The 25,990-nt window shown below is 42.1% G+C and overlaps 2 protein-coding genes across 2 annotated transcripts; one reads left to right on the top strand and one right to left on the bottom strand.

Annotated features, from left to right (window-relative positions):
* Positions 1-217: 217 nt before the first annotated feature.
* slc8b1 (solute carrier family 8 member B1) lies at positions 218-21,040 on the top strand. Its single transcript, XM_063200913.1, has 15 exons — positions 218-749; positions 1,067-1,219; positions 2,067-2,119; positions 5,805-5,862; positions 6,477-6,582; positions 7,192-7,359; positions 8,080-8,190; positions 9,015-9,071; positions 10,780-10,910; positions 13,998-14,139; positions 14,651-14,772; positions 15,720-15,873; positions 16,882-16,962; positions 18,309-18,373; positions 18,511-21,040. Exons 1-15 carry the CDS (start codon positions 708-710, stop codon positions 18,706-18,708), a joined length of 1,641 nt encoding a protein of 546 aa, XP_063056983.1. The 5' UTR covers positions 218-707; the 3' UTR covers positions 18,709-21,040.
* Positions 21,041-21,384: 344 nt separating this feature from the next.
* LOC134457197 (allatostatin-A receptor-like) lies at positions 21,385-22,486 on the bottom strand. The gene is made up of 2 exons (XM_063209073.1): positions 21,621-22,486; positions 21,385-21,523 (listed from the first exon to the last, which is right to left on the bottom strand). Exons 1-2 carry the CDS (start codon positions 22,484-22,486, stop codon positions 21,481-21,483), a joined length of 909 nt encoding a protein of 302 aa, XP_063065143.1. The 3' UTR covers positions 21,385-21,480.
* Between the last annotated feature and the right edge of the window lie 3,504 nt (positions 22,487-25,990).

The following is a 25,990-nucleotide window of genomic DNA, read 5'->3' as shown; positions in this document are numbered from 1 at the left end:
ATTCTATTTTATTATATTAACGTTCATAGTATAATATAGTTTTAAATGGTTTGGAAATAAAATTTGCACAAAAAAAGTGTTTTATAAATCTCTCTTTATTTACTGTATGCCATGTTTTCATGCCCATTTTAATTTCAATTTTCCGGTTTATTTTCTGTAACCGACTCTATTGAATTGATTTGATTCAAGACAAAGTTATCACCCAACACTGATGCACAATGTTGGAGTGGATAATATGGGCTTTGTTTAGCTTTAAGAAAGGGGGTGTCAGCGTGACGATTTAGGAAGTGCATGAAGTGACGCTCTGGGTGGGAGAGAGCGCACTTCCTACCGCAGCTGTGCAGAATCCTTAACAAGAAGTGTACTATGTTGCTGACACACTGTACTAGTGAGCTTTGCTGAGCACTGCGCTGTGGACTGAATTTCCCTCAAGTTGGCTCAGTCTCCAGCCGATGTTTACCTCTTGAAATATTCATTTTACGCATGCCACGTCCGCCAACTCTATGTTTAGGTGATTATGAAATGCACTGAAGACACACGGCATATTTTGGACACGACATGAAAGGACTCAAGTCATGGAACACTGGATCATAATAGCGCTTTAGTTATAGTATTTTTGTTGTTGGCACAATGTTTTCTCTTTGGATTGGACTCGAGGGGTAAGAGAACATCCCCCCAGCTGGTAGGCGACACCACGAGCGTCGGGAATGCGTTATTCCGTTGGAATCATGAGTGGGGCCGCAGACGAAGTAAGTGAAATGATACTTTTTCTATGTTGACTTGTTACATTGTCACATCGATTTCTGGTTGGTTACCTCGTACCAGCGTCCTCTTCAAATGCAGTGTTTACATACGCACGCAGAACTGCAAAAACAGTATCCCAGTATCGTCCTGAAATAGCACAACATGTTCTCTGCCGTTGGTAAATATTTACCCTCGCACCCTCAGGTGTAGCGATTCAGGTGGAATGTTCACCTCCCCAGAAAGGTTACTGTGCTGTTTTTGTTGCACAAACGCTTATGGTTTCTGCCAAGTGTCTAAAAGATGTCATGTTTTATGTCAACAGTGCGATATTGTCATGAGCCTGAATGTCAGCCAGCGGTGCGAGTTCGTCAAGAGTACCGAAGACTGTAGCCAGGAAGACGGCTTCATCAACTACCCGCGCCTCACCTTCTGCGCGTTCTCACCGCAGCTTTTGCCCCTGGCCATCACCCTCTATGTAAGATTATTCAAACCTCTTGTTTGCCTTTAGTCATTTCTTCATGCTACTGTTATGATCAGGTAATAGACACTGCAGTGCTGCAAACATCAGACCTCATCTGTCAAATTGCCACGTCCTGTCTGGTTAATTGTCATGGCTTTGGAATACCTGGTTTTCTTGTTACTGTATTGAGCCATAGGCCTACAGTAGTAATGTGCTAATTGTAAATCAAACACTTTATTGTGATGATTTTGAAATGCCTGGGTCCCATCTGTGAGCTATACGAGATTTCCTGCAAAATCTCAAAGAGCTACACAATTTCCTAGACTACATTCTAATGTCCATCAGTAAACTAACACGGTAGCCTTTAATTAATTATGTTCATTAATTATTACTCCCAGTCCCAATGACCGAGATGTTGACACGGAAAGGTAGATGAGGCAACTGTCTGTCCTTTGGCTGTGTAGGCTATATTTGCAACACGGTATCCACAAATGGTTTATGCCACCCATTTGTTTCGATGACAATGCAGAGGAAATTCTTGCATAATATATCAAAGTTTTATGAGAACAACATCCACGGAATTGTTACTGTGTGTGTGTGTGTGTGTGTGTGTGTGTGTGTGAGTGTGAGTGTGAGTGTGAGTGTGAGTGTGAGTGTGAGTGTGAGTGTGAGTGTGAGAGTGAGTGTGTGTGTGTGTGTGTGTGTGTGTTTGAGACAGAAAAGACTGTGCCTGTTTTGCAGAGCTGTAGGCTTCAACTGGGGAACTACATGTCATTTGCTGGAATTTACAGTCTGATCTTTGGAACAGAATTAGTTATAATGCTCTACTGCAACTCTGAAATATTTCTCTTCTCACCTGCAGGCAATATGGCTGCTCTTCTTGTTCCTGGCACTTGGACTCGCCGCCTCCAAATTGTGAGTTTGTTCATTCAAGGTTTTGCTCTAAGTGTGCACATATATTTTTTTATAATATATTTTAGGGGCTTTTATGCCTTTATTTGATAGGACAGTCTGAGATGGTGACAGGAAGCGAGTGGGACAGAGAGACGGGTTGGGATCGGGAAATGACCCCGACCGGATTTGAACCAGGGTCCTCGTGGGCATGCAAGCCAAAATGTGGGGGGCTTAGCTAAATGTGCACATTTTTGACATTGTTCATGGCACCCTCAGATTAGCAGGGTGCAGAAGCATGTGACAGAGCGTTTTTTTGCTGGTTAAGCCTCAGACGCTTTCAGGGGGAGTTTAATGACAAACTCAAGATTAGCTCAAGTGATCTCAACATGACTCTATAAACATCCAAAAATAACGACTGGTCTGTGACTTTACTCTTCAGAACATCACCACAGGGGCCCTCCTTTTACAAGGTATAGCATACACTTCGAAAGTAATATAATAATAATACTTTCGTTTTATATAGCGCCTTTCAAAACACCCAAGGTCACTTCGGTATATAATGTAATATCTTACCTGTGTTAAAAAAGAGATTACCTTTTTAGTATAGTTGTTAGTTTTTTGTTCGGCTATATACATTTCTTGTGAAAATTCAACTTCAGCACTGAGTGAGCCAATTCTCTGAAATACTCCTTGGGACCTTGAGGGGTGGTGTGCAACTTTTGTGGGTCAGCTCATTGGTCCCACAGCCTATTGGTCCCACAGCCCATTGGTCCCACAGCCCATTGGTCCCACAGCCCATTGGTCCCACAGCCAGTGTTGCCAGATTGTGCATTTTCCCGCCCAATTGGGCTGCTTATGATGGCCGTGTGCGGGTAAAATTTTTGAGAAAAACCCATTTGAGATTTACCAGTAGTGCTTCCAGGCGGGTTTTTAACATTTTTTGGGCTGGAAATCATCAGCCCAATCTGGCAACCCTGCACACAGCCCGTTGGTCCCACAGCCAGTTGGTCCCACAGCTTATTCTTGCTGCTCCATGTTCCCGCATTTTTAAGAAATTATTCAAATATAGGCCCTATGTTCCACAACTCCATGTTCCCACATGGGACATAGGGCCTAAATTCTTAGAAATGTGGGAACCTGAGCCAGCAGTTAAAAGCTGTGGGACCAATGGGCTGTGGGAACATAGACACGCTCCCCAACTTTTGAATTCAAATATGTGTGTGTGTGTGTGTGTGTGTGTGTGTGTGTGTGTGTGTGTGTGTGTGTGTGTGTGTGTGTGTGTGTGTGTGTGTGTGTGTGTGTGTGTGTGTGTGTGTGTGTTTTGTTTTGTTTGTGATGATATCACATGCTAAAGTGACTTAAATGATATGGTGCACAGTCACATGAGGTTTCAGTCACCCTGCCACCGTAAAACAATCCTGTCTACCTTGCATGTTGATAAGGGCGGCCCTTTATAGTTGATGCTAAGGGAAAAGCATGCACGGGGAGCGTGTCTATGTTCCCACAGCCCATTGGTCCCATGTCACTAAGACTTTTAACATTATTTTTTTGGCCCATTGGTCCCACAGCTTATACCTGCTGGCCCAATGTTCCCACATTTCTAGAATTTATTCAAAATTAGGCCCTATGTCCCATGGCGGGGGAGCAAGGCATGTTCTCTTGGTTTACTCGGAAATGTGGGAACATGGAGTTGTGGAACATAGGGCCTATATTTGAATAATTTCTTAAAAATGTGGGAACATGGAGCAGCAAAGATAAGCTGTGGGACCATTGGTCTGTGGAACCAATGGGCTGTGGGAACATAGAGCTAAGCCCCATGCGCGAATCAACTAAAGCTAGTCAGTCCATGTAAAATGAAAGTGGGAATGTGTCTGTCTGTTGCTTGCATGTGGGATTTCCACCACAAATCGCTACCCAAGTCAACTTTCAAACAGGAAGTTCAAGTGGACATTTCCTCTTTTCATACTAAGCAATATTAAAAACTAAAAAAAAATGGGAATTGTCTACTGCTGAAGTGTGACTGAGTGTGACTAGCAAGTGAAGGAACACAATGTTACAAAAGTGTCTAGTACACGTTTCAGTTAAGTACAAGCAGTGTGGGTCCTCTTCCTCCAACAGGAACAATAGTAATGCAACTACTGTTGTGTCTAATTGTCTTGGAAGGGCAAGAAGCAGAAGTGGTTTAAACTGACAAGTTGACACGTGGTGTATAGCCTAATTCAGGGGTGTCAAACTCAAATTCACAGAGGGCCAAAATACAAATCTGGAACAAAGTCGCGGGCCAAACTCAATATCTACAACGGCCTAAAATTGTACACACACTGGCCTGTGCACACTCAATTTCCTGACCCACCAAATTTTATGTTGAAGTCTTATTACGCTATATATGTGGGCCAACTGTAATGCACATTTGAAATGATCTTGCGGGCCAAATAAAATGACTCTGTTGGCCAGATTTGTCCCCTAGGCCTGAGTTTGACATCCCTGGCGTAATTTCTCGATTTTGTCTAGATGTTATTTCTACACACAGCTATAGTAAAGGTTTCTTATTGCGTATGATTTAAGACTTGTCTGTCTCTGTGTGTACCATATCTTGTCACTATGTCTTGTTGCTGTAGGGTAGTAGATGAATTCAACTGAATTTGTGAATTTCACGTAAAAAAAAATCTTGGAGGAAGGGCCTTGTATAATATACTTAAGTGTTATATCTCTGTTATGAGGTAGGGCAAGGTATATCAAAAAAATTAAGAGCAGGAAACTGTGGCACTCCGTTTTCTTATTTTTTAATAATACAACGGCCTTGTATTATTAAAAAATAAGAAAACGGAGTGCCACAGTTGCCTGCTCTTAATTTTTTTGATGTCAACTTTATCCACACACTGTTAGAGCACCCGTGTCAAAAGATCTGGATCCACGCAGCGCTTCCGTTTTTTCCTTTTTTGTAGGGCAAGGTATAGTTAGTTCATATACAACTAAATGTAAATCCTATTTGCAAATCTACCGGAACCAGAGTTGTATAAAGTAGATGTAGAAGTACTCTTAAAGATGTAATTACAAAACTATTCAAAGCCATGTAATATCGTACCACTAGTGTTGTAATTACATTTGTAAGAGTACTTCTACTTCTACTTAAAGGGGTATGCCACTATTTTGGGGCTTAATACAGTTAAAATCGTTGGCTGGGGTTTATAAAGGTGGTAAAGTGTCTTATTTTTCATGTGAAGCGTTGTCTTGCTTTAAGACAAGTAAAAGAGGGAGTATGTCGCTAAGCTAGTGAAAGTCAATGCATCCTTGCTACATGCTACACTGATCCATTGACTTTCACTAGCTTAGCGACATGCTCCCTCTTTTAAAAATAAGACACTTTACCACCTATATAAACCCTGGCCAACGATTTTAACTGTATTAAGCCCCAAAATAGTGGCATACCCCTTTAACACAAAGTCTGGGGTGCATTTTTCGAAGGCGTAGTTGTTAGCAACTTAGGTAGTTGCCAATGGGAAATTGCACTGCAACCAACAAAGTAGGTAACATAGTTAGCAACTATGCTTTCGAGAAACGCACCCCTGACCTGAACATTGACAGGGAGTCACAAGGTGCCTGGTATTTACTGCCTAGTGCAGGACGGGTGGAGCCGTGTAGTGTACCTTGGTGCCTTAAACTGTCCTCCCTTCCTCTTCCTCTTCCTCTACCTCTCCCTCTGCAGCTTCTGTCCAAATCTGTCGGCCATTTCCTCCACCCTACGCCTGACCCACAACGTGGCTGTATCCTTCAAAGGGCACGAGATGTCCACAAGATGTCCTTTAAAAAAGTCTGCACACATAAATGTTTTTTTTTTTCTTCATAATTCAGCGTTTAGACTTTTCTGCTTAATTACTTACTTATCCCTCTTTGGTGAGTTCATAATTGGTCTTGTCAACAAATTGTTATTAAAACAATCAATCCATCATTGACTATCAACATCTATGTCTTGCTTGCAATTTTTTCAGAATTCACCATTTAGACATTTCCTGTCTTCATTATTTTTCATGTTGAGGGACATGATCCAAAACACATTTTATAAATTTCCCCTAGCTAAGTTAACATCTGTGTGTATGCATTTTGTGTGCAATTTGTTTCGTCTTTCTAATGACTGCATGTACGCAGATGTGTGCATTATGGTATCGTGATGATCTGTCTTGTAATGATCTGTAAATGTGCATCATGTGTAGGGTACTGGACAACTGGATTTCTCCCTGATAAATCAAGACAGTAACTCTACTTTAAACAAGCATTGCATAACCTTTGACTGTGTTTGCACATACTCATACTACGTAGAGTTTCTCACTCACTGGCGCGAGTGCCCTGTACTGTTGTGATCCTTGACCTTGTGTTGAAGGGCGTGACCTTTCTAGCATTGGGGAACGGCGCTCCTGACGTCTTCAGTGCCATGGCGGCCTTCTCAAGGCCCCACACCGCTGGGCTGGCCATTGGAGCACTCTTTGGTGAGGTCATATTGTTACTAGTGGTGTGCATTGGCACTGCCCTCACAATTCGATTCGATTACGATTCAGGAGACAACAATTCCATTCAAAACGGTTCAATACGATTCTACGATGCATTGCAATGCATTACATTTCCTACTGAAAGCAAAGGGAAATTTTTCATCAGTCATGAGGCAATACAAGCAGTCAGCTACTGAACAACATTTTATTGGCTGCTTTCTTTATCAGTCTTGCCGTTTTCAATGCATTGAAGTGCTTTGATTTAATTAAACGTTAATTTGCTCCGGAAATATCCACAGAAGTAATTGAAACTTCTTGCCAAATCGATTATTGAATTGTCCTGTCCTGCATTGCGATGCATTGCAGAATTGATTATTGTTGACACCACTAATTGTTACCTCCGCCAAGGAGGTAATGTGATCGTCTGAGTTTGTTGTGTGGTTGTCGGTACGTTTGTTGGTTTGTTTGTTCATGGTGCATATGTGGCTCTGTCCACCAGAGGGCGGGGGTGTTAAAAGTGTTAGCCAACTTAGATTACACACACGGTTTCTCTGTCCTTATAGATGCTGGGATATTTGTGACGACGATCTGTATGTCCTCGTATCGTAGGTGCTGGGATATTTGTGACGACGGTGGTGGCGGGTAGCGTGGCGCTGGTCAAGCCCTTCACGGTGGCCTCTCGGCCCTTCCTGAGGGACATGGTCTTCTACATGGCGGCCGTCTACTGGACCTTCACCATCCTCTACAAGGGACACATCGCCCTGGCCGAGGCACTGGGTGAGATGCTGGATATACAGTAGTGTGTGTGTGTGTGTGTGTGTGTGTGTGTGTGTGTGTGTGTGTGTGTGTGTGTGTGTGTGTGTTTGTGTGTGTTTGGGTGTGTTGCGCTCGTGCAAAATTCATCGTCCTCTTCAAGGCTGTGTGTGTGTGTGTGTGTGTGTGTGTGTGTGTGTGTGTGTGTGTGTGTGTGTGTGTGTGTGTGTGTGTCTGTGTCTGTGTCTGTGTCTGTGTCTGTGTCTGTGTCTGTGTGTCTGTGTGTGTCTGTGTCTGTGTCTGTGTCTGTGTGTTCCCATGAGAGGCATGTTGAGATGCTTGATGCTTGATTTACTGTATACAAGCATATGCGCATGTTTGTTGTCACATTTGAGATGCAGTATTTTTAGAAGTAAATGTTAGGGCCTGTGAATGATGCACCAGTCCCTCTTCCACTGCTACCATATCAGAACTTAGTCTTTAAGTATTCTATGGGGTTGTCAAAATTATCTTTATGGGGGAAAGAGTTCAACTGATATGATGCAGTAAATGTTAAATATATATATATATATATCAAAGCCTCCTGTCAAATAGTATTATGCTAATGCTATGCTTTGTTCAGTTAAAATTACATACAATATGTAATGTGTACTTTCTTGTATTTGTTGAGCCAGAAAAATAATGTATTTGATTTGTTTTGTGCGTGTGTGTGTGTGTGTGTGCGTGTGTGCATGCGTGCGACAGGATACATTGGCCTGTACATGGTGTATGTGGCCGCTGTTCTTGTCAGTGCCTATGTCTACAACTACAGGAAGCGCTCCATCAATGGACCTGCCACCCCAGTACCCACACCAGGTAAAGCTACACATTACATTACGCTACATTACATTACGCTACATTACATTGCATTACTAAACATTACATTACGCTACATTACATTACATTACATTATATTACATTACGCTACATTACATTGCATTACATTACACTTACTTCATTTCACCTTCAATGGTTCTCTTCCAGGTTGTCTTTAGTCTTCCTCCTAGCTGACACTTTTATCCAGGGTGTTATTCAAGGTGTGATTTTTAGTAGAGTAGAAAAGGGTGATTTCCCCCTCTTCTAGGGTGAATTTCTGGAAAGCGTAGTTGCTAATTGTGGTAGCTACTTTGTTGGTCGCAAAGCAATTTCCCATTGGCAACTACCCAAGATGCTAACTGCTAATAGCTACGCTTTCGAGAAATGTACACCTGGTTTTGATATCTCCACTTATTCTACATGATTTCGATATCAGTTCAATGTCACTCCATTGGCATTGCTTAAAATCTGAAAAATATCTGCAATTGGCAATTTGCACCCTGCTTTTATCCAAAGTGATTTCCAGCTAGTATAGGGCATTGGTTACAGTTAAGATGCTTTTGCTCATGGGCACTCCAGCTCTTAATGAATGTACAGGGAAACCCAATCCTAATTCGAACCTGCAACCCCTCTGATCCAAAGATTGCCTCCTTTACTTAATGATTAGAGCACATCACAAACATATCACAGACCTTACTCCACTACTCCAAGTATTTTCTATGAGTGTGATACTTTTATGAAAACTGAACTGATCTTGAAATTAAAACTTACTTTCACCTCTGAATACTAGTTCCAGTGTAACACTTTTTTTGTTTATCTTTCAGATTTGCTGACTAGTGACGAATACAGTGATGGCGTGAACAAAAGCATAAATTCCTATGGTAAGTACATAACTGACACACAAGTTGGCAACATACTTGTATGTTGCAGCACCATTCAACGCCCCTTCCCATCCAAACAAGAATGAATGTTGCCCAGTGTTAGAATTCTGTCAGAGTATGGTACATTTTTTCTCTTTTTTGTTAGGTTTCAGCAGAGGATGTAGTATGTGTGGGCAAGCCCCAATCTCACAATGTAACATGGAATTGTCTCTGCATATCTCACCTATATTGGTTTTGAGTTGTATGTAATATCAACATTTCCCCGCTGTATTTTGAATTTGAGGTGTGATGAAATTGTGGAGAGTTACAAGGAACTAGCTACGTGAGTGGTACTTTTTTTTTTTTTTTGCAACATCTGACTTGAGTATGTCTCAACCCAACTTCAAATTCTCAAGGGGAAAATTAACAATGATTATCAGCAAAGTGCTGAGCCCCTGGTCAGGCTGAGGCGGCCTTTGTTCAATGACATTGCACTCCAGCAACTAATATAAGTCAAGTACTGCAGCTACAGTAGACCAATTGTGAACAGTAGGAAGTATTTCTGGAAGGGCCAATCAGCAAGTGCATGCCTTGCCTGGTTCATATCAAACCATATCACAAATGAGATATGGTCTGGAGACTGCCTACAGAATATTTAGTTGGGGAGGTGTGGTTTACGATGGCCAACGGCTGTTAATTGGCCGTTTCGAATGTACCCTTTGGTGTATACGTAGCCCATAGCCAATCGTGCCAGTTGCATTCAAACAAACGCCAAGCTAGCTTCCATTTGTCGAGTAGTACACACATTCTGGGAGTAGAATTATTCGGCAGGTTAACGCAAGCACAACTCACCCAGTAGAAGACGACTCCCACTCCACTATGCAGTTGTAGTTTGGTTCTTACTCATTTACAAACATTTGCAAATATTTTGTTCATAATCAATTCATTAATAAATGTGAATAAAGTGTTTATAAAGCCTTTTAGTAGGTAGTTATTCAATACTCTGTATTGTTGCAGCTTCGTTGTCAACCTCGTTAAAGTAATGTAGAAAACACGCCTAGTCATTAAATAGCCATTACATTCTCCCCTGCTAATACTCTGTGTTATTTATGAAAAAGAAAGTCACCGAAGACAATGTCGAAACGTTAGTCTTGGCACCTGCCCAATAAAACAGAAAAATACCTTTCATATCTGAAGATGCTCCGGTGACTTTCTTTTTCATCTGCCTAGTCCTTTCCTGTGAATGATGAACCAGATTGTGAAGTGCCGGAGCGCGGAGGATATATATTTCTCTTCTACGGCTACCTCTCAATGTCAAGTGTTCTAGCCTTGCTAGGATGTGAAATGCATGGTGATTGGATACTCTGCAGAGTTCACCAAAGATTATCCAATCACTGGGCGTTTCACATCCTAGCAAGGCTAGAACACTGGGCTTTGAGAAAGAGCCTACGTGACTCTGCATTGTTGCTGCATGGGCAGCCGTGGCCTAGTGGTTAGAGAGTTGGTCTTTCAATCTAGGGGTTGCAGGTTCGAATCCCCCCTGACCTCTCCCTACATCTCCATCCATGGCTGAAGTGCCCTTGAGCACAGCACCTAACCCCACATTGCTCCAGGGACTGTAACCAATACCCTGGCAAATAATAACTGTAAGTCACTTTGAATACAATGAAAGCGTCAGCTAAGTGAAATGTAATGTATTAATGTAATGTATTAATGTAATGTGTCCCAGATGAAGAGTACCAGCCTCTGCTGCCCCACACGCTGTCCACCAGCCAGATCTTCCTGAGCTCGCTGAAGCCCGTCGACAGCCGCAAGTGGAGAAGGAAACCCTGGACTTGGAGGCTCCTGAAGGTGGTCAAGGTGAGTCTGTCTTAACTGAGGTCGTCCTATGCAGGCCAGGCCAAAGGATGCAAAGGGCATAAAGTTAACTTCATTGCGTCATAAAATTGTAGCAGGGCCAAGCACCATTTCTGCCGCCATTTTGGAGTAACGGATGCCACCTTTTTGACTTTTGCCACAAATCGCAAATGCAACTCTTCTTCACAACGCCGCCTGCCACCAAATCGCCACATCGCTCATGACATATTTTTCGCTGAAGTTCAGCTTTTCTTTTAACGCTTTTGACGCCCTTGACGCTAGAAACATTTTTTTGCATCTCTTTCCGCTTCTGCCGCTTCCTCTTCCATAAGAAGTCAATTTCTCTGTCACTTTCCACGACTTTAACGCCTGCTTTCTTTTCCCATTGTCAGTCAGTTATGGGCAAGTGTTTAGGCTGAGGTGTTGCTTGTAGCGCTAGGGTTGCCAGTTCGATTCCAGATGCATAGAGATGGGTGCAGGGAGTGAATAGCCAATGTTCTCCCCCAACCTCTTTCGTGACTGAGGTGCTGTTTCCACGTAGCAGGATATTTTTTTAGCAGGGTATTATTTCTCCTGCTAGGTGGAAACGCAACATGTGGATAAAAAAAATCCTCCATTGTAACAAATGCGTTTCAGACCCCTAAACAGGATATTTTTTTCTCCTGCTATTTTTTTCTCCTGCACCTGGATTTTTAAATATCTGCTACGTGGCCCTGAACATGGTACCGACCCCCCTTCAGGGCACCAGTGTGGCTGCCTCCTTGAACGGATGAGAATTCCTTATTTTTTTAAAGATTTTTTTTTGGCCTTTTTACGACTTTATTTGACAAGACAGCGTGAGAAGTGGGCAGGAAGCGAATTGGGAGAGAGATTTGGCGGGGTCGGCAAAGGACCCAGGCCAGGAATCGAACCCGGGTCAGCGGCAGGGCCTAAGAGATATAATTGCATTTCCATTGTGTGTAAACTGTGTACTGTGTTACAATGGCCATGGAAGTGGAACTTTCCCAATGGGTCTTTTCATTTTAGCTAACGACAATGATTACAAGTTTAGTCGCATTCCTTTAGTAGGAATGTAGTCCATGGGACCACAAGAATGGTGTCCTTGTGACTTATCCATTGTGTAATGCACAACAGCGTGTGACATAGGTGTAGGTCTTGGAGATTTAAGATAGGTTGTGGTATGCCATGTGGTCGAGGTATGTGATGAAATGAGTCGTGAAAAAGCACATATTGTTGATTTGAAACCAGTGACTTCTGGAAGAACATGGTTTTGCTTTGCTACAATAGTGACACGAGAGAATTGCAAGTTCACAGTCACAGTTAAGACTGAAGTTTTAAGGGGTGTGCCGACTAGGGCTGCACGATATCAGAAAAAAAATCGATACTCGATAACAGCATGCAATATCTCGATAACAATGTTTAAACGATATTTAGAAATATAGCCGAGTGTTTGTGGGGTTTTGTGTTTTTGCTTTGTTTGAGTCTTTGTGGGGGCGTGGCTTTGGTCATAGTAGGCTTCTTGCATATTTGTTGATATTAAGCTAGTGATTGGACTACACAGAAATGTTTTGCTTGTTAACAATAATTAATTCATTTTCGCAATACGCATATCGCCACTCTTGATATCGCGATATCAATACATTTTCGATATATTGTGCAGCCCTAGTGCTGACCAGAAGCAACCAAAGTGACCAGACTGATGGCCGATGGCCGTTATGGTTTCATTAGGGAGGGTCGGCCGATTGGATGACAGAAATAGATTCCTATAGTCAAGTCATTTTACATAACCCCTTAGCACAGAGCCTCTGTTATAACCTTATTGTCACCAAAATAGTAATGAGACTCTCTGCATTGTCATAGCAATGTTGGTATTATGTAGTTGAGTGTTTTCAGCAAAGAGTGAATAGGCCCGTCGACGGGCCCATCTGCAGTAAGAGGTATAGTAATGAGCTATGGCGCGGTTTGTAGGAAACCAGTTGGAATGTTTATACTTTCAGTTTATACCTTCAGTTTGATGAGCCAGAGCAACTCTGTGATGAGCTAAAACAAACACGTAAATATCATGTTGAGTGTGAATAGAGCAAATTCACATTGGCTACCTATTTACTTTGGTTGCTTTTGGTGTGTGTAACTGTGGTTATGCTGTGCTAGTCAGCCACTCACTGGACATGGGAGGCACAGCACGCAGAGGCAGTTTAAGAATATCTGATGGCCCTGGGCAAAGAACAATTTGGAAGTTAGATATGACGCTGGGGCCCACCAGATGCCGCTAGGCTAGGGCCTCGCCTGAGATGAGAGGGGCCCGTAAGCAACTAGAAAATAAGGAATAATGTAACGCAATGATGATTCCCCTGATTGGACAAGGCCCCGGGCAATTGCCCGACCTTCCCAAATGGTAAAATGACCTATTACGTTTACTAACGGTCTACGCCAAACTGCTACAAATGTAGTTGGCATCCGTTACATGTGCAGAAGACCAAAGTATATTGTCTGATTTGGGGGCCTACACAGAAAATACATACCAGATTGCTACATTATAAATGAGCTAACCCGTTAAGACACTGCGATATTATTTGATTTAACTAGAATGTCAATTACCAAGTTGTAGTGCATTACTAAAGGCCCTGTGTTATGTCGTAGTGTCATAGTAGTGTAGTACTATGGTATTTAATTTGACAATGACTATTACAGTGTTCCACTGGTGGGGCAGCACGCATTATTGGGCTACAAGTTCCCTCTCTTGTGTGGGCATGGCCGTAACTGCCATTGAGGACACAGAAGTCATGTCCTCTGTATTTTTTCAGGAATGTAAAATGTATTTACGATAAAAATGGATCAACAATGGTAAATTCAGTCTGTACACGCCACCCCCTATTCCTATTTATTTTTATTTATTTATTTATTATTTTTTTTATTTTTTTATTTTTTTTTATTTACAGCCCGTATTTTTTAAATCAAGAGTTGAAATATCCCGACTACAGACTATTATCACACTATGTACAGCATGAAGTACGAAGTACAGTGTGCAGTATTTGACCTCGGTATTTGAAAATGTTTCGTTACGGCCCTGTGTGTGGGTGTGTGATTTAGATGCCGCTGGAGGTGTTGCTGCTGCTGACGGTGCCGGTGGTGGACCCGGATAAAGAGGACCACAACTGGAACAGGCCCCTCAACTGCCTCCACCTCGTCACCGGGCCGCTGGTCTGCATACTCACCTTCAAGTCGGGATACTGTACGTTTACAGAGATCACACTTCGAATTTTACCGTCCTGGGTACAATCAGTAAGGTGCAGTCTGATAACTTAATGTAGATAACAGTGTTGCATGTTGGGATATGGTAAGATTACTAAGATTACACGTAGAGCGGTATGAAAGTTCAGAAAAGACGGCGCACACTGAATGCTGTTCTTTTTTTCTTATTTATTTCTTGGCGTGAACAGCACGGTTCCCCATAGTGCGTCTTTCAGGTTCGCTCTTATAATAATGCACTGGACAAAACATGTTGTTTGCTTCAAGAAATAAAAAAAGACAGTGTTCAGTAGGCCTATGTTTTCTGAACTTTCTATTACCATCCCTGGAAAGGAAAACTTTTATGTTTTCAGGGGACCTAGTCAAGGTGCCTGGAATTTAATGTCAAGGTGGCCACCTTCACTGTAAAGTGCTGCTGTAAACCCCTGTGTAAACCCTGCGTCTGCTGTAAACTCCTGCTGCTGTAAACCTGTGTTGCCTACTTGTGTTTCCAGATGGCCTGTACATGATGGAGGGGGAGTTTCCAGTCTGGGCTCTGGTGGTGATGTTTGGAGGTCTGCTGGCTGCTATAGTTTTCTGCAGTACCACCAATGAGCAACCACCACGGTATCACTTTGTAAGTATTTCATAGTTCGCATTTGAGTTTTTCTTTTACTTCAGACATGTAAAAGTTTTATCTTTTACCTGCCATGTGTCCACGGTATAACTTCCGTCTTCATCAGAGGGTCATGTTTCATGGTTCATTTTCTATAAAGCTTACGTAGGTGCCACAATTTACAGAGTTCTTACAACTGCTTCCTGCACTTGTGATGGAATTAAAGCAAATGAAGTTTAGATGTCCAATTTCTATCTATTCAATGAATGAGCAAGCACTGTGGTATCGTTTTGGAAGTACTTTCAGTCGTGTGTGCATGGGACCCTATTCTTATGATACTATGGGAGTCCTTTGGTCAGAAACCGGAGTGTTCGCATGGGACTTCTGTCAGCTGATCTTCTTCATTTCATATTCATTTTCGATATGGTTTATAGCAGGGTTGGGGAACGAACCGAGAAAATGTACGCAGTCACGACACGCAGTGTTACGATCAAAGTTCTTTTACCCTTCAGTCCAGAAAACAATGATATAATGTTATGGTGCTTTCAAATCATCATCATTATTATTTTTTTACTTTTTAAAAAGTTTTATGAATTTGAATATTGTTGTCAAATGTGAAGAAATGTGTCAAGAAGCAAAAAAAGGTCAAAAATCGTAATAAGAACTGAATCATTAGTGGAGTGTCATCATTTCAGCCCTTCCCCATCTCTCTCTCCCACCATTTTCCTGTCATATCCTCACGGTCCTATCACAATATAGGCACTAAAAAGTCCCCTCAAAATAACTTACAAATGTGTGTGTCTGTGTGCGAACGTGGGTGTGGGTGTGGGTGTGGGTGTGTGTGTGTGTGTGTGTGTGTGTGTGTGTGTGTGTGTGTGTGTGTGTGTGTGTGTGTGTGTGTGTGTGTGTGTGTGTGTGTGTGTGTGTGGGTGTGGGTGTGGGTGTGTGTGTGTGTGTGAACCTGGCAGCTGTTCTCTCTGCTGGGTTTCGTGGTGAGTGCTCTGTGGATCAGCACGGCGGCGTCGGAGGTGGTGAGCGTGCTCCACCTGCTGGGGGTGGTCTCCAGCCTGAGCAACACCGTGCTGGGCCTCACCCTACTGGCCTGGGGGAACAGCATCGGGGGTTAGTACGCAGGCACGCACGCACACATGCACGCACACTCCAAATGTGCGAATTACATTTGTGCAATAGATTACAATGTATTACAACAGTTGGAACTGTTGTGAAGTGTTGCTCATAGGAAAAGTGTTGTAAAATGATGCGCAAGCAATGGAAGGAAACTATCGCAAAGATACACCCTGTAAACACACACTTTTTACACATACAAAGTTCTCCATGGCAGGGCGAATGATGATTACCAATAAGGAAGGGCCCATACGAATAGGGAAGTGTGGGTTTACCTCAAGCTTTTCTTAATAGTTTAAAAATAGACTCTGTGACTTGCATTAGAGGGCATAGATAGCATAACTAGCACAAAAAGCATTTTCAGCAAGTACAGTAAAAAAAAATAAAAAAATAACATGAAATGCCATAATCTAGACTAGAGCCTCATTACTACTGCGTTTGCAAATGTTTGGGCATCAACAAGCCAACTAAACGCCTAATGTTTGATCAGTAGCAATGAAAAGTCCCTTTCCGTTGTTATGAGTACACACTGATCAAATGCTGTAAGGATTGCATGGTGTAATATCAGCAGGATATCACTACCTATAAAATATGCATACTATGGTATGGTAGTGCTTCATGACATTTGAACTCATCATCTTATATTAACCCATTGGCACCTGCAAAAAAGGGTGCTGAATGCCTGAGCCCTTTTTAAGAAAAGCTACCCTCAGCCTATAAAAACCTAAATATCTCAACTTCTGAAGCACATAAAAATATGCACTGAGTTGCATTTAAACACTAAGACTCTCATATTTCATTAGAATGTGTTCATTCATCTCAAACAAACAAAGATTTTTAATAAAGTTGTCTCAAATCTCATGAGCCTGAATGTTGTGTAATGCAGCTCCAGGCGCCAGGGCCAATGTTGCGCAACGCAACATCAAAGCATCAATGGGTTAATCAAGAAAACGTGATCTTCATGCTCACTGATCTTATCTGTTGTTTTATGTGCCCCCATTATAGATTTCTTCTCGGACATCACCATAGCCAAGCAGGGTTACCCTCGCATGGCCATCTCGGCCTGCTTTGGAGGGATCATCTTCAGTATCCTTTTCCCGGGTACAGGTCGTTTCGTCTAATGAATTGTTCCGAGGGGACCATTCGTATAAAACTTGGGATCATTCGTATAAGGCATGGGATCTTTCGTCGAGGCCGTTGCGTCTACCACAAAGTCCTACGAAACGTCCTTACATTTAAACTAAACATCCTTAAGTTTCAACTAAACGTCCCTTCAAGCTGCTTATTTTGTTTTCATTTTTGTTGATTTAAAAATGTAAATCAGCTGTTATTAACGCTCATTTTAACTGTTTTTGATGATTTAAAAATGTAAGTCAACTGTTTTTAATGCTCATTTTAAATGTTCTTGAGCAATTCTTTTATTTGTATTACCTTTCAGCTTTTCCCCTTTGGTCCCATGCTGATCAGTGGAGTGCAGAGGCATATGTCACCAGTCAATTGTTTGTTTTGTGATTTAGTCTGCTCTCTAGAAGGACTGGGCGATATGGAAAAACATAAGGTATATCACAATATGGATTACTTTATATCACGATAACGATATAGTAGTGTCAAACCATGTTTCTTTAAAATGAATCTTTTTATTCTTTGTACAGTGAGTGATGAACGTGTACAGGTATGAACTTAGAATGTGCATAGTGACAACACAACATTTTATTCAATTATTTTAAATTGTGCATATACTATTTTTGTAATAATTGTTTTTCTATTATGAAAACAATATATATTGTCATATCGCCCATCCCTACTCTCTTTTATCCACTCTGACTCACTGTTTTCTGCGTTTTAGTCAAGGTCCACATTTTACAAAGCTAATGTCCTCTTGAGCTATTAAGTGAAAGCCTTTTGAGTACCTTTTGCATGTTTAATTAGAGTGGCACAGGCTCTTTAAGTTATGGTATCGCCCAGTTTCTTGTGTAGTGATCTCTGTAGCTATCCACTGGGTTTCCTGTAGGCAAAGCCCCAAAGACTATATGATGCTCACTTTGCCCTTTGGAGAAGCACATGTCATGGCTAAGTGGTTAAGGCGTCAGACTTGTAGACCAATGGTTGCTGGTTTGACTCCCAACCTGCCAGGTTGGTGTGGGGAGTAATTAACCAGAGCTCTCCCCACCCCTCCTCCATGTCTGAGGTACCCTGAGCATGGTACCGTCCCACCGCACTGCTCCTTTGGGGCGCCATTGAGGGCTGCCACCTTGCACGGGTGAGGCATACATGCAATTTTGTTGTGTGCAGTGTTCACTTGTGTGCTGTGAAGTGCTGTGTCACAATGACAATGGGAGTTGGAGTTTCCCAATGGGGCTTTCACTTCGCTTTCACATACAGTTTGTGTTTCACGGTTTGTGGTGTTTTGTCATTAACCTGGCCCCCTTCAGACATGCTGTTTGGTGTAGGCCTGGGCTGCTTGATGCAGATGTTCAGTGGCAATCACCTAGTAAAGGTACAGTATTGCTCTCTCTACATTACTTCCCATGACTTGCGTTCTGTACACATACATTTGTGTGTATGTACACGGTGCGTATGTGTTTCTGTCCATCAACCCCTCCCTCTTTCTCTCCCCATCTCTCTCTCTCTCAGCTGGAGCCGGAGGGCATCCTGTGCTGGGTCCTGGCCGCCTCTCTGGGCCTGAGCCTGGTGCTGTCCTTCGTGCTGGTGCCTCTGCAGTGTTTCCACCTGGGCCGCGCCTACGGCGTCTTCCTCATCCTCCTCTACTTCACCTTCCTCCTCGTGGCTCTGCTCACCGAGTTCCGGGTGATACGCTGGGGGGCCCTGTGATGTGGAAAGTACAGTAATTGACTTTGTATAGAAAATCGAGCAACAAAAGCTGTTTGGACGCTTGGGAGGCGCTTTTGGTGACGAGCGACGGTTTGAAGTTGAACTTCAGCGGACTTCGATGATGATGAGCTATGATGAGGTTCGGTGACCGCTGCAGCAGCAGTTGGAGAATGTCGGAGCACTTGCGTCTGCATCACTGCGTCACTTTGCATCGGTTGTTCTTTTGATGTTTTTTGCTGCTTTTGTCGCTGCTGGGCTGAAATAGTCCAGCAACGCTTTCTGCGCTTGATATGGCTTTTGTTGTTTTCGACTACTGGGCTGAAATAATCCTGTGCTTCATATTGCTTTTGTTTTCGGTGTGTTTGTGCATCTGAAAATCAGTAACCCTCCTCTGGTTACTTCCTCCGTCCTGTGCCTTAAGGTTCAGCGTCATCAAGGACATGTAAACAGTGGTGATTCTACAATAACTGGTGCCCCGGGCAACGCCCCGTCGGACGCCCCACCCCCTAACTGCAGGAAGGAGGAGAAATCTGCACACTGTTTGCTGCTCAGCGATTTATTCAACACCTGACTAGGATCGTTTGAGGCCGAACTGTTGTATTGAATGAATCGATGAGCAGCAACCGTGTGCAGATTTCCCCCTTCTTCTCAGTCCTCCAACCTCCCTTGATTCCTTCTTTTACTGTTGGTGCCTATTGCTGCACCCCTTGCTGAAGTGCTGACCTGCAAACCGCTCACGTTCATATCGGGCTGTGAACTTTTTGTGACTGTGTGTTACCTGGATGAACCTGCTGACATTCGTGCTGTTGTTCGCTGAGAAAAAAACAAGTATCTTTTTCAGTTTGCATTGTGAACCAACTTTTTAATTGTTGAGCACTCAGACTTGCGGCATGAACACGCAGGCCGGTTTGAGATAAGGTGCAGGAATAGGCACCGGCACGGTTCTCAGGCGGCCTGAAAGTGCCTTTTATGTCTACTGAAGGAGGGGCGACATCAAGAGATGAGGGCAGAGGAAATGGCTGGAGGACTGGAGGCAGCCTCAAACTGCACTCTCTCAGAAACAAGCTTGAGGAAGCATTTCATACAGACAATCTGTTGGGTTTACCGGTCGGTTGGTTCCTTTCTTTGCACTGGCCATGTGCCACACCTTTCAACCCCTCCAACATGCTGGAGAAATCCACAGCAGTTCGATGTGTTATGTTCTGTATGACTTAACGCACAGTTTTTTTTTTCCAAGTTTGATTTTGTAAATTGTAAGACTTTTGAAGGGACAAAACCCAATCGCATTGAGTGCTCACACGTGATCTACGTAATAGAACTTCTGAACAGAAAGCTCTCAGCTGTGCATGGGTGGCCTCTGTTATGCTAAGAGAAATGTCTTAGCCTTTTGAGGGGAAAGAAACTCGTTCATATCTTACATCTCAATCACGCTTATTTAATGTGCGGAACAAGCTGTATGTGAATTACAGTCTCAAGATTCAAGATTCAAAAAGCTTGAAATGTGGAAGGAATCTTCAGTGTTTTAATAGTCTGCCACATTGTGGTGTGTTTGTGTATATTTTCTTCAATCATGAAATTGCACCAGGAATGTTTGCAATACAATGCACAGTGCGTTCGACTGTTTACAAGTCTATTTCAATACTATGAGCCATGCTTATGGGAAAACAACTGATGTAAAATACAGAAAAACATGTGAACTCTGAATATCATTTTGATGTTGTTTTTTTTTCTTTTTAAAAGAAAAATGGAAGCGTTGTCCAAAGGGGTTGTCTCTTCTACTCTACTCAAGAAGGGTCAATGTCTTCTACTGTATTTCGGGACAGCCTGTTTTCTATTTACTTTGTGTCTGAGACAGTGCATTGAAACAACAACTTGTCTTTGACAGACAAACTCTGTGGCTGCACGATAATTGTACAGCACTGCCTATAAATGTTCTGTAACACTTTATTTTAATGGTTCACTATTGCAATGGCTCTACCACATTAGGTACAGTGTAATAACCTGTATAACAATATTTAATACCATGTAATACCATGTACCAAGCCTAAACCTAACCCTAGATGTCAGTGCAAAATTGGTACACCGGTATTACATGGTATTAAATATTGTTACACTGGTTAATACACTGTGGCGTTCACCCGACATAAAGTGTAACCAAATGTTCTGACGTTCAAGATGAGATATATGCTCATTACACAAACAATACTGTACACAAACACATAGCTAAACAATAAGGGATATACATGCTGTATATAAAGAATCAGAGTGCAATATTTTTGGATGATGCACTTGTTGAACATAATTGTGTGATTAAACCCATTCTTAGACTGTCTTTTGGCTCACGTTTTTTTGTATTAATTCATGAGATTGAATGTATTTCCCAGAAGCTGTTAGTACTTCCTTGCATTTGCAACAAAAACAGATGAATGGAAATAAATACTCGAATGATGTAAGGAAGTCTTGAACCATACAGTGTACAAATACACACTAGCAAGGCATTCATTGAAGCTTTTTTGGTGTTTAAAAATGATCATTCAAACATCAACATATCAGAACATTTAAACTCTCCAGTTTCAACAGTAGGCTATGAAGGATGGCATGAATAGGTGGATATTGTACATTACAACAATTATTATTATTACAGTATTTACATTCTTAACAATTGGTTACGGATGGTGAGGGGAAACAGTTCATAACATGTTTGCATTTCTTATCCACAGAGTTCAAAGAGAAAGCTTCTACAGTGTCTATTCCCCACCATCAGCGCGGGAATCAGGGCTTCGTGAAGTGTGGCACGGGCTGAGCGCAGTCAACTCTGTGTGAAGAAAAAAAAACATAAAACTTTGTTCATTCCAGAAAATGGCCATAAAAGTTTAAGTATCGTTGTGCATTAATTACAACTTGATCTTTACCTTAGTGTGCTCTTTGCCAAAACCTTACACCACACAGCTCTCAACACGGCTGCGCGGAGTGCGGGACTGGCCCACACATACAGCGCAGGTGTCGTCAGTGCGTTAAAACGAGCCATAATAGCAAACAGATTTGTGGCCTCGTTTCTCGATAAGAGCCCAAATGGCGTTGTCGATCTTATGATAATATTAATGAAAGAGGGGCACCAAAGAATTAGAAAACAGATGACAACAACAATTATTATTTTCAACGACTCCTTTTTGTTCTCTCTCTCCTCACCCGGTGGGTCGCGCGCAAGTTGAAATTGAGCGACAATATACAACTTGATCGTCATTGCCACTTTGGTCACCACTATAATCTGTAAAGAAACTATGCTGAACGTGTATATTTGCATAGCTTTCGACACTGGAACAACATTCTGCACCAGTATTTGAGTATACACATGAAACCAGCAATATACACACACCACAGTTACAAAAGATCTACTGATAAATCTGCCGTAGAAAAAGGGATGGCACACGGCACAATATCGATCAAACTGTGCAAACATAAACGTCATGATGTTAACACCAAGAAGGGATGGCAATAAGTGATACGTTCCGTTCCTGGATGGGTACCCTTCTTGCACGTCAAAGAGCCCTAGATAGTACACGGAGAGTCCCGTGAGTGTGTCAGAAATGCTGGTGTTTAACATGAAGATGAATCGGTTTTGGCTCAGAAGAGAGCCGGTGGCTACTATTCCGATAATAACCGAGCCGGCCAACAGCGCAACACTTGTGGCAAACAGAATGTGGAACATGAAAATGAAGTAGTCCTCGGGATGACTAAAGTCTACAGAAAATGGGATAATGTAAACGCTCGAGTTCATGGTGCCCCCAGATGTCTGACGAGGCACAAGGCCTTTAAAGGATATAACTCCCAACCAGGTCTAAACCTGTGCGCTAGGGGATGGCTTAATTAGCTCACCACTCAGTGCCCATAGGTCTCCGGTCCATGGAGGCGCCATTACACACGATTAGACGCACCTCATTGCGCACACTTTTTATTGTTTTGCTTATTACTAAGGTTAAAAAAACAAGTTTAAGTTAAACATAGTACTGCTAGGCAAAATTTAACTCATATAGCTGAAACAGGCTAGCCCACATGGACGACCTGTTTATGAACCACAACAGTGGAATACACAAATACAGTATGTAGCATACAGCTGAATTAATATTGTTAATTTGAAACTATAATTAAATGTAACTACTCATAAGTGCATGTCACCTAAAATACAATAGTACTGAATAACTTGTCTATATTGTAGACGAGCCAGTCTTCTGATAATTGATCCAAGTGCCATAAGGGTCCTGCCAATACAGCAGTAACTACAAGTTTTTTCCACCTAATTTCAGAACGCAGAACAGGCATGTTTGATTTTGTATGGCAGAAACGGTTCGATTGGAAATTGCACGTGTGAATAAAGTACTGTGTGCTTGTACCAGAACATCTGAAAGCAAACATGTTTAGCGAACACTTCCACCCTATTGCGAGTGTCACGCTCAGGTAGTGATTGTCTGACATGTACAGACTCGGATGCGGATGTCCTAATCACTTGGCCTGGCCAAAGGTGTATAAAAAAAGCACCTAGGCATGCATTTTTTTTCACAAAGATCTGTGAAAGAATGGGCCGCTCTCAGGTGGTCTGTGAATTCCATCATAGGATGCCACCTGTGCAACAAATCCAGTCATGAAACGTCCTCGCTCCTAAATATTCCACATCCAATTGTCAGCTTTATTACGAAGAAATTTTGAGAAAATTGAAGTTTGACAACAACAGAAACTCAGCCATGAAGGGGTAGGCCATGTATTTTGTAAATGGAGAGGGTTCAGTGGATGCTGAGGTGCATTGTGCAGAGAGTGGTCGACTTTCAGCACAATCAATTGCCACAGAGCTGCACATTTCATGTGACCTTTCGACCTTTACAGTAGGCCCGCAGATACGAAGAAAAGGTTGGACAATTCCATGCTTATGAGAACAGTTTGGAGTGGGCCCCTTCCTCTTGGGAGCGTACCTATGTTCCCTGGGTCCTATGTTCCCCTGTCTTTGTATGGGACCGGGGAACTTAGGACCCTTTTTCTAAAAAAGGGTTCTATGTTCCCCGCATTGTATGTTTCCAAGTTTACAAGTTGTGCCCTTCCCAAAACCATCCCTAAACCTAACCTGTCAGAAATGCAATGTTTCTGAGTTTTCAATTTGTGCCCTGACCAAAACTATCCCTAAACCTAACCTGTCACAGTTGCAACAGCAACCTGCACTTTGCCATGTGGCAGTCTACTTTGAAGCAGTGGGGAACATAGAACCCTTTTTTGAAAAAAGGGGTCCTATGTTCCCCGGTAGAGGGAAACATAGGACCCGGGGAACATAGGGATGACCCCTTCCTCTTCCCACATGACAGTGAGTCTGGTGTGGATTGTCGAGTCCTAACCTGCACCCGATAAAACAACTTTGGGCTTCGTTAGAATGGAGATGGAGAGCCAGGCCTTCTCAACCAACATCAGTTTGTGACCACCACCAATGTGCTTTTGGAAGATAAGTCAATAATTTCTATAATTTACACAGGCTTCCCAGAAGAGTTGAAGCTGTAGCTGAAAAAGGTGGACCGATATCAAAATAACCCTAGTGGTTAGGAATGGGAAGACCGTTAAGTTCATATGTAAGTCAAGGCAGGTGAGTGATGAATACTTTTAGTAATACAGTGTAAGTAATCAGCTGATGTTTTGGCTTTTCTGGTATCTCTTTGTCTATTTACAGATTAGATTTCTGTTAGTGACTCAATATGGCTATTCCGCTTTGTTATCCTTAGCCTTTTGTGTCATTCTTGCTGTGTTTCTCCGCTGTTAAATCTTATTGATACTCCTATGGGTTGGAATTATGACACTTATGACAATTTGCCTTCCGTGGGGGCCTACAGCAACCTGCAGCCTAGGGTCCCTGGGCCTTCTTAATCCGGCACCTGACTGAGAATAAGCACAGTATTAGATCGCAGCAGGGTATAAAACAGTACCACCAACACTATTAGCCATTTTGGTACCAATGATACCAATTACCATTTATCATTACCATACGACAAGCTTTTATTCGACATCTTTTCAGAAAATAATGACAAGCATTCAGTGATTCCTTTTTAACTGGGATATCAAAAAGGAAATTCCCCAAAAAGCTGCTTGAAGCTTCTTAAAACTTAACCTGACACGGCAGACTTAGTTAAGTAGCCTGTGCACTCATCTGGCCCTGCTCACAACTCTGTTTCCCCAGGTTACTGCACAACTTATGTTACAATATTTAGTATTACATAAAAGCACAACAAATATGTTTAATGTAAATGTTAATATTGTTTATGTTATTTCTCCAGTTCCTAATCATTCAGATAGGTTTACTTTCTTAATAGAAGTAATTTGATGTTACATAGAAGGCATTTTAAGTTACAGGTGATTGCTTACTCTGTATGAAAAGCAATTTATATCTAAAATCTTGCAGTTATTCTCAAAATATTAATAGGAAGCATGGGTTCGCCTATGAATAGAACAATATGTCATACGTAATCACCCCACTAATAGATCTTTGATGCTACATCAAGGGACGTCTTGTTTATTTTATGTCAATGCAGCTTAACCAGGCAAACGTTATCGGGGTGAAAGGGAATCTCAACAGACCTCATTACTTTCCGTCTAAAATGGGTACCAGAGGGACAGAGCACATTGCAGAGGCAAAATGATGCCTGTTATATGAAATAACATGACAGGGCGCACCAAGTGACCACGTACTAGGAGAGACATAAGGAGATAACTATTAATTTGATGTTAAAATGTTAAATTGACAAAATAATGTAGGAAACATTTGGGAACTCTTTACATATTAGCCACTAATACATGCCTAATTACTGCATGAAAAGGGATATGTAAGAAATGTAGTCAGCAAAATCAAGGCCCTACTACTTGGTCCCTCTTTTGCGATTATATCAACAATATAATGTAGGCCTATGCCTTATTGGCAACGGATAAGAAATTTGTTAATACACGACAAACCAATTATTTATTTTACTGAGCACGTCTTTTAAGTAACTTATACAGACAACCTGCCTTGAATTCAGTGTTTCTGTGATGGGAGTTAACATATGTTTTGCACAGATTATCTCTGGGGGCTCCATGTACAGCATACTGTACTACAGAAATAATAAATAATGGATTGGAATCACACAATGACAGAGCATAGCTAACATAAGCAACATAGGGGAAATACAAGGCTCTGAAGGTAGTATAAAATTGTAAACTTGAGTGCCTCAGATTTGTCCTATCTTTGAGAGTCCCTACACCAATGAACACCAAGGAA

Source organism: Engraulis encrasicolus, chromosome 1, assembly GCF_034702125.1.
Source record: "Engraulis encrasicolus isolate BLACKSEA-1 chromosome 1, IST_EnEncr_1.0, whole genome shotgun sequence".
Classification (NCBI taxonomy): Eukaryota; Metazoa; Chordata; class Actinopteri; order Clupeiformes; family Engraulidae; genus Engraulis; species Engraulis encrasicolus.
This window is presented reverse-complemented; position numbering and strand designations above follow the sequence as displayed.